At 47.5% G+C, this 7,500-nt stretch overlaps 1 protein-coding gene and 1 pseudogene across 1 annotated transcript in view; both read right to left on the bottom strand.

Annotated features, from left to right (window-relative positions):
• Positions 1–2,203, bottom strand: part of LOC113029520 (dynein heavy chain 5, axonemal-like) — a 34,823-nt gene extending 32,620 nt beyond the window's left edge. The window contains 5 exon segments of the mRNA XM_026180402.1: positions 1,019–1,099; positions 1,165–1,261; positions 1,628–1,731; positions 1,825–1,917; positions 2,107–2,203. Of these exon segments, the coding sequence (XP_026036187.1) occupies positions 1,019–1,099; positions 1,165–1,261; positions 1,628–1,731; positions 1,825–1,917; positions 2,107–2,139 (408 nt within the window). The 5' untranslated portion in view covers positions 2,140–2,203.
• Positions 2,204–6,143: 3,940 nt separating this feature from the next.
• Positions 6,144–7,500, bottom strand: part of LOC113028828 (dynein heavy chain 5, axonemal-like) — a 3,518-nt pseudogene continuing 2,161 nt past the window's right edge.

Genomic DNA, 7,500 nt, shown 5'->3' with positions numbered 1-7,500 from the left:
TCAGGTTAAACCTCACAAAACTTCAACAACCACCAAACAGCTAAAACAGTAAATGAGAGCAGGAACACGGCTTCTGCACAGAGACGTGAACACAAAGCTCGACCCGCCGACGCATCAGAATCAGTGAGATGTGACTTTCTCACCGACGGCACGGACACGGTCGGGGCTGAAAGCCGACAGCTCGCAATGATGATGATGCAAATGATGCAAAATTGCAAAACGCTCAGCTGTGTCTCTAATCAAACCTCTGTAACTTTGCTCTGCTTCACTTCAAGCAGCATCAGGTAACGTTCACGTGTTGATTCATGGTTTCTTTCATTTTTGATCTACTGCAGAATATTTTTATAAAATCCCAGAACAGGAAAATCTCCTTCATGCTTTTCTAGGTTTTATCCTCAGTTACTTTGACACAAAGGCCTCTGCTGTGATGCTCACACTTTGATAAAGTCTCGCAAGTGTCAGGTTTCTTTTTATAGATATAAAATATGGAAATGTACTGATGCATGATCTGAATTATAATATTTCTGACTGTCTGAGGCTAAATTTCCCCAATTAAAATCGAATTGAATCGAATTGATTCTAGAAATCAGTGACGATACCAGCCCTAATTAGCAATGATTGCTCTGTGGAAACTAAGCTAACCAGCGCCCCCTGCTGCACAACCACTGAACTGCAACTGCAGGACTGTCCAATGTTTATTGAGAATGAATTACACATAAATTACATTTTTCTTGGGAATAGAAACATTTGAAAAAGTGAAAACAATTTTATTTTGAACATTTATGACTTTAATTTCTGAATGTTTTTTCCTCCAGCTGCCCTTTAATGACCCCAGACTGCTGTACCAGTGATACATTTACATTTGTTATTATAAAAGTACTACTGCTGCACTGCAAACACTTTTCTTTTGTTTCCTTGTTTGATTTTGTGTGTTTACTAATAACTCAGCTAAAAACATAATAAGCTGTAAATGCACGGCGATGTTCAGTGGTGCGTCTGTAACAGGAAGTAGACTCACAGAGTAGAAGCAGATCTGAGCGCTGAACTCCGTCAGGGAGGGGTCGGACTGCAGGAAGGCCTGCACCTGCTCCTCTGGGTCCTAAACACAGCCAGCTGTTAGTGCAGCTCAACAACACTAAGACACACACACAAACACACACACACCTGGTTCCACAGGGTGGAGAAGTGGCCGAGGTCATTCAGGGTTTCAGCAGCCTGAGCTTTCAGGTGTGACACGATGGAGCTGAGCTGCATCACCAACCTGCTCCAAACATCATCATCATCAGAACATGCACTGATGGGCTGACTGTCATGTGATCACGTGATGAACATGTGAAACTGATCAGACAGCACTGAGGACACAGACACTCTAACACTGTCCAGGTTCAAGCCCAGGACCCTCCTACAGTGGTGCAGCAGCACTAACCGCTGAGCCTCTGTGCACCATCTGAATTTGTCGCAGGTCACTTTGAGAGTTTGTGCAGGGACTGCAGAACTTTTCTCCACAGGACCCACTCTGTGTGTTTCAGTCAAAGGACGTCAGCTGCAGGTGTGATTGTGCATCTCTGCGTGTCCACAGCGTCTCAGCCAGAGAAACATCCTGTCGTGTCTCTGCTGTTTTACTGACCTGCTGATGTCTTTGTGTTCAGCCAGCTGTTTGTCCAGCGCTCGCAGCACCGCTGGCTTCACTGCCACGTCCTCTCCTCCGCTACGACCCGCCGCCTGCTCCGCCTGAGAAACAGAAAGAGGGCGGGATGAAGCTGGAGTGCGATTGGCTGCCTGCTACCAGGTGATTTTAAAGCAGGATGAGTCAGATGAGCGTACCTGCTGCTGTTTGTACTGCAGGTGAGAGTAAGTCCACAGAGGGACGTCTTTGGTCACAGACAGCACGACGCCCACCAGCTTATTCACCACAGACTGAGACGTGAGAAGGACACACAGGCTGGGTAACTGACAGCAGTGACGGGCAGGTGCATGAACATGACATTAACTACAAGGCCAGTCCTGTGTGGCGTCCTGCTGTGAAACCAGACGGTGGACCTGCCGACACATGAGAACTTCCAAAATGTTACTGAGGGTCAAATCTGCTCCTCTGGACACAAATACCTGAATGTCATCCAGACTGGGTCTGAGGACCATGTTGGGGATTGCAAGCTGGATGGAGGTTGTGAGGAGAGGTGGAGGAGGAGCTGGCTGGGCACCGCTGGAGGAAGACACCAAGGAGGAAAAGTGTGGCTGCTTTTTGGAGACATGAAGTCTCCTCCTCAGGGCCTCCAGGGAGGATCTGGTGGCTGAGAGGAAACAGTCCAAGCTCAGGCGGCTTGTAAGAGGATTTGTTGGTTGAAACAGAGCAAATGTGTTTGTCTGGAAGTTCAGACTGAACAGAAGGAGGACAGAAGAAGAAGAGTACGATGGCAGGAAGGAAGAAACAGGACACAAGGAGACGTGGTAGAAGGGAGGCTGACCTTTGACCAGAGTTCAGTGCTGCGGTAACAGAGCTGACCAATCAGGTTGTAGAAACGACAAGGGAGACATGACAGACAGCGAGTCTTCTGTTTGGAGTCTGGATGGAGACACTTAAAAGACCCCTGAGGACGACGAGCAGAGATGAATGAGTGTGTGTGTGTGTGTGTGTGTGTGTGCGTGTGTGTGTGTGCGTGTGCGTGTGCGTGTGTGCGTGTGTGCGTGTGCGTGTGTGCGTGTGTGTCTGTTGTGTGGCGTGTGTGTGCGTGTGTGTGTGTGTGCGTGTGTGTGTGTGCGTGTGCGTGTGTGTCTGTGTGTGGTGTGTGTGTGCGTGTGCGTGCGTGTGCGTGTGTGTCTGTGTGTGTGTGTGGTGTGCGTGTGCGTGTGTGCGTGTGTGTGTGCGTGTGTGTGTGCGTGTGTGTGTGTGTCTGTGTGCGTGTGCGTGTGTGTGTGTCTGTGTGTGTGTGTGTGTGCGTGTGCGTGTGTGTGTGTGTGCGTGACCTCGAGGTTAACAGTCTCCACAGTCTTCATCTTCCTCTTCAGCTCCTCGATCAGTTCGTACACGTATCTCTCCACCTGCTGACTCTGCCTGCACACAGACACAGTGTGATGGACGCACCACAGACCAGCAGGACCAAATCTGCAGTTCTCTAACGTCCAGCAGAGGCAGCAGTGACTCAGTCCCCATAGACTCCCATGTTAAACATGTTTACAGCCTGATACAAACTGTTTGGCGTCTAAAGCTCATTAAAGTTTACAAGTTGACATCATAAGGGGCGTGGCCTCTTTGGAGTCCCCTGAACTGGACCTCTGGACCACGTCTGTTATCTGACCAACAATACAACTGCTGTGAGGTTGCTGTGGCAACACACCGTCCATCAAGGCTGAGCTCCAGGATTGGCTACTGAGCAGTAATAGGCAGGTATCTGTGTGATGCACTAACCTCATGTCAGTAAAGAGACACCATCACAAACATCACAGAAGTCACAGTTTTGTGTCTGAATATTGTCATATTCACTTTACTTGTGATCTCACAGCGAGGTGTTATTACGAAATTGTGTTCTATTGTATTTTTATCTGTATTTACTGTACAGCACTTTGGTCAGCCTTGGTTGTTTTTAAATGTGCTCTATAAATAAACTTGACTTGACTTGACTTGACTCACAATCTGCTGCTGAGCCTGATGATTAATATATGTAAATATGGGTTTTGCTACGGCTGAACTTCTGCTTGTTGCTTTCATTTGTTTGTGGGAGTCTTTCCTCTGACTTTATCGTCACCAAGTTCTTTATTTTTCTGTGTCACAGTTTAACAGCAGGATATTTACAGCAGTGGGTGAGCGGCTCGACACAGCTGCAGAACTGTGACTCATGTTAAAATAAATGCAGCCTTTCACGTGCCAGTGTTACTGTCAGTGTTACTGTCAGTGTTGCTGTCAGTGTTGCTGTCAGTGTTACTGTCAGTGTTGCTGTCAGTTTTGCTGTTACTGTCAGTGTTACTGTCAGTGTTGCTGTCACTGTTGCTGTCACTGTTGCTGTCACTGTTGCTGTCAGTGTTACTGTTACTGTCAGGTGTTACTGTCAGTTTTGCTGTCAGTTTTGCTGTCAGTGTTACTGTCAGTGGTTACTGTCAGTGTTACTGTTGCTGTTACTGTTACTGTCAGTGTTGCTGTCAGTTTTGCTGTCAGTGTTGCTGTCAGTGTTGCTGTCAGTGTTACTGTTAGTGTTACTGTCAGTGTTGCTGTCAGTGTTGCTGTCAGTGTTGCTGTCACTGTTGCTGTCAGTTTTACTGTCAGTGTTGCTGTCAGTTTTGCTGTTACTGTTAGTGTTACTGTCAGTTGTTGCTGTCAGTGTTGCTGTCAGTGTTGCTGTCAGTGTTACTGTTGCTGTCAGTGTTGCTGTCAGTTTTGCTGTCAGTGTTGCTGTCAGTGTTGCTGTTAGAGTTTGTATTGTTGATTGTCATTTATGCTTACAAATATTTAACCATGGATGCTTAGAGGTGTATAATTAATTGTGTAGTGATAAGTTGGGTGATCTTTAACAGGCTACAGAGGCTTGGTGTGTATTCCACACTAGAATGCACACCTACATCCTGGAAGCAAGGGAAAGTTCGTACCTTGTTTAATTGTTTTATGGTAGGATTAACGTAGTTACGTCTGTTCTAGTCTAAGTGCTTTTTGTGTATAAATGAACTGCTGGACTTCCTCACGGTGTTATCTAGGATGAGGGGGGGGTCTACTCTCTTCCTGACCAAGGATGTTTGCTTGTGTGCTTTTATGACCCTTTGATCAGCAGTACCCACCACACACACACACACACACACACACACCACACACACACACACACACACACACCACACACACCACACACACCATCCACCACATACGCCAACACACACACAGGCAAGGTACTCTTTGTTTGTATGTAGACGTCATATGTTAATGAACCTATGCATATTCATGTAACCTCAATAAAAGGGCAGTGGTACGGGAGAACGGACAAGAGCAACTGGGGTCAGGCGAAGGAACGGCGCTGTCCGGTTCTCTCCCGTGCACGAGTAACATGAAGAACTTTGCCTACTTGTGTCTTGCTTTGCAGTGTAATTATATTGCCTTCAACGTTCCAGCGGATGGGTTCAAGCTACAAACCTATCAGTTACTGTTACTGTTAGTGTTACTGTCAGTGTTGCTGTCAGTGTTGCTGTCCAGTGTTACTGTCAGTGTTACTGTCGGTGTTGCTGTCAGTGTTGCTGACAGTGTTGCTGTCAGTTTTGCTGTCAGTGTTACTGTCAGTGTTGCTGTCAGTGTTGCTGTCAGTGTTACTGTCGGTGTTGCTGTCAGTATTGCTGTCAGTGTTGCTGTCGGTGTTGCTGTCAGTGTTGCTGTCAGTGTTGCTGTCAAGTTTTGCTGTCAGTGTTACTGTCAGTGTTGCTGTCAGTGTACTGTCAGTGTTACTGTCAGTGTTGCTGTCAGTGTTACTGTCAGTGTTGCTGTCAGTGTTGCTGTGTCAGTTTTGGCTGTCAGTGTTACTGTCGGTGTTGCTGTCAGTGTTACTGTCAGTGTTACTGTCAGTGTTGCTGTCAGTTTTGCTGTCAGTGTTACTGTCAGTGTTGCTGTCAGTGTTACTGGTCAGTGTTTACTGTTGGTGGTTGCCTTTCAGTGTTTACGTGTCAGTGTTGCTGTCAGTTTTTGCTGTCAGTTTACTGTCAGTGGTTGCTGTCAGTGTTGCTGTCAGTGGTTACTGTCCAGTGGTTGCTGTCAGTTTTGCTGTCAGTGTTACTGGTCAGTGTTACTGTTAGTGTTACTGTCAGTGTTGCTGTCAGTGTTGCTGTCCAGTGTTACTGTCAGTGTTGCTGTCAGTGTTACTGTCAGTGTTGCTGTCAGTTTTGCTGTCAGTGTTACTGTCAGTGTTGCTGTCAGTGTTGCTGTCAGTGTTGCTGTCAGTGTTATTGTCAGTGTTGCTGTCAGTGTTGCTGTCAGTGTTGCTGTCAGTGTTACTGTCGTGTTTACTGTCAGTGTTGGCTGTCAGTGTTATTGTTCAGTGTTGCTGTCAGTGTTACTGTCAGTGTTGCTGTCGTGTTCCTGTCTGTTGCTGTCAGTGTTATTGTCAGTGTTGCTGTCAGTGTTGCTGTCAGTGTTTACTGTCAGTGTTGCTGTCAGTGTTGCTGTCAGTGTTACCAGCTCAGGGTGACAGCAGCAGATTGGACCAAGCTTCCTGTCTGTAGCAGGAGGTCCTGCGCCGACACAGACGAGTCTTCAGGAGGACCAGCAGACAGCAGGACGACATGGCCCCAAGCAGCCGGCCGATGCGACAGTCCAACAGGTCTGTCGCCATTTTGGCCACCAGGTCCACGTCTTTGAGAGCCACATACACATTCTGCAGGGACTGACACAGAGTGGAAGGGAATCATTATCGAATGCTTATAAATCTGATGTCCTTTCTTTGTATATTAGCACAACAACAATGAGACGGGAAGCTGTCCGTCCTTACACCGCTCAGTGTTGAGGGCAGTCCAGGACAGTGAGGTGAGTCCAGGGGAGAGAGCTGCCTCCACACGGCCAATGAAGGGCTGCATGAGGGGGAGGAGGAGAGGTGGGACCCTGCCCACCACAGAGCTGTACTCCTGGAGCATCTCCAGCAGTCTGGACCAGAGTCAGCACCATCAAAGAAAACACAAGTTTACCAAAGTGAAGAAGAGATGAAGACAAGAGTCTGAGACGAGTAACGTCGCAGAGAAAATAAATCCTGATGTTGTTTAATCAAGAACAAGCGCCTTGTTTCTGTGAGCTTTTCTATCCAGCACAGAGTGAAGTAACAACAAGAACTACAAACCAAAGAAAAGACATTCATGTGATGGATTTGAGTGAGAACATCACAGAATGAGCTGCTGACGCGCCTACAGCTGGACTGAACAGCTTCTCTCACCGGCTGTACAAATCTCTGAGCTCTGATTCCCTGGAGGTCATCTTCTGGATGACCTTTGGCACGTTCACGCCCAGTTTGGTCATCCACCGAGCTTCCTGCAGCACCTCCAGCACCACAGGGTCCAGGTTCACCGAGACCTCCTGAAACAAAGAGGCTCTTTCAAATGTTCAATAAAATCTAAAATCTAACAGCAAATTTAAGGATCCAGCATCCAAAGGAAAGTAGAGTGTGTGGTGTTAGTTCACTGCCTGCAGAAACAAAGCAGTCGGCTCTGGACTGTCGGTCACATGACTGAAATGTGTAAAAACGATTTGTTCAAATCTGAAAAGATGATTAAAAAGTTAAAGCCACGCACGACCTTTAAAAGCTGCTTTCATTCAGTCGTCACAAACCTTGCTGTCTTCATGCCGGACCAGCAGGGCGGCGCTCAGGCAGCGTGGCGCACTCTCTGCAGCCTGACTCCACCCCTGCAGGTGCAGCACCTCGTACTGCAGCAACACCACAGCCAGCTGGTTGTAGGTCCGGATGACTTTTGTCATCTCTGGTCCCTGAGACAGACACAGACAGGCGGCGTCACCGAGGACGCGGTCATCACAGAGATCATGTGACTGAT

This window comes from Astatotilapia calliptera, chromosome 9 (genome assembly GCF_900246225.1).
Source record: "Astatotilapia calliptera chromosome 9, fAstCal1.2, whole genome shotgun sequence".
In the NCBI taxonomy this organism is placed as follows: Eukaryota; Metazoa; Chordata; class Actinopteri; order Cichliformes; family Cichlidae; genus Astatotilapia; species Astatotilapia calliptera.
Note: the sequence above shows the minus strand (reverse complement) of the source record. Positions and strands in the feature narration are given on the sequence as shown.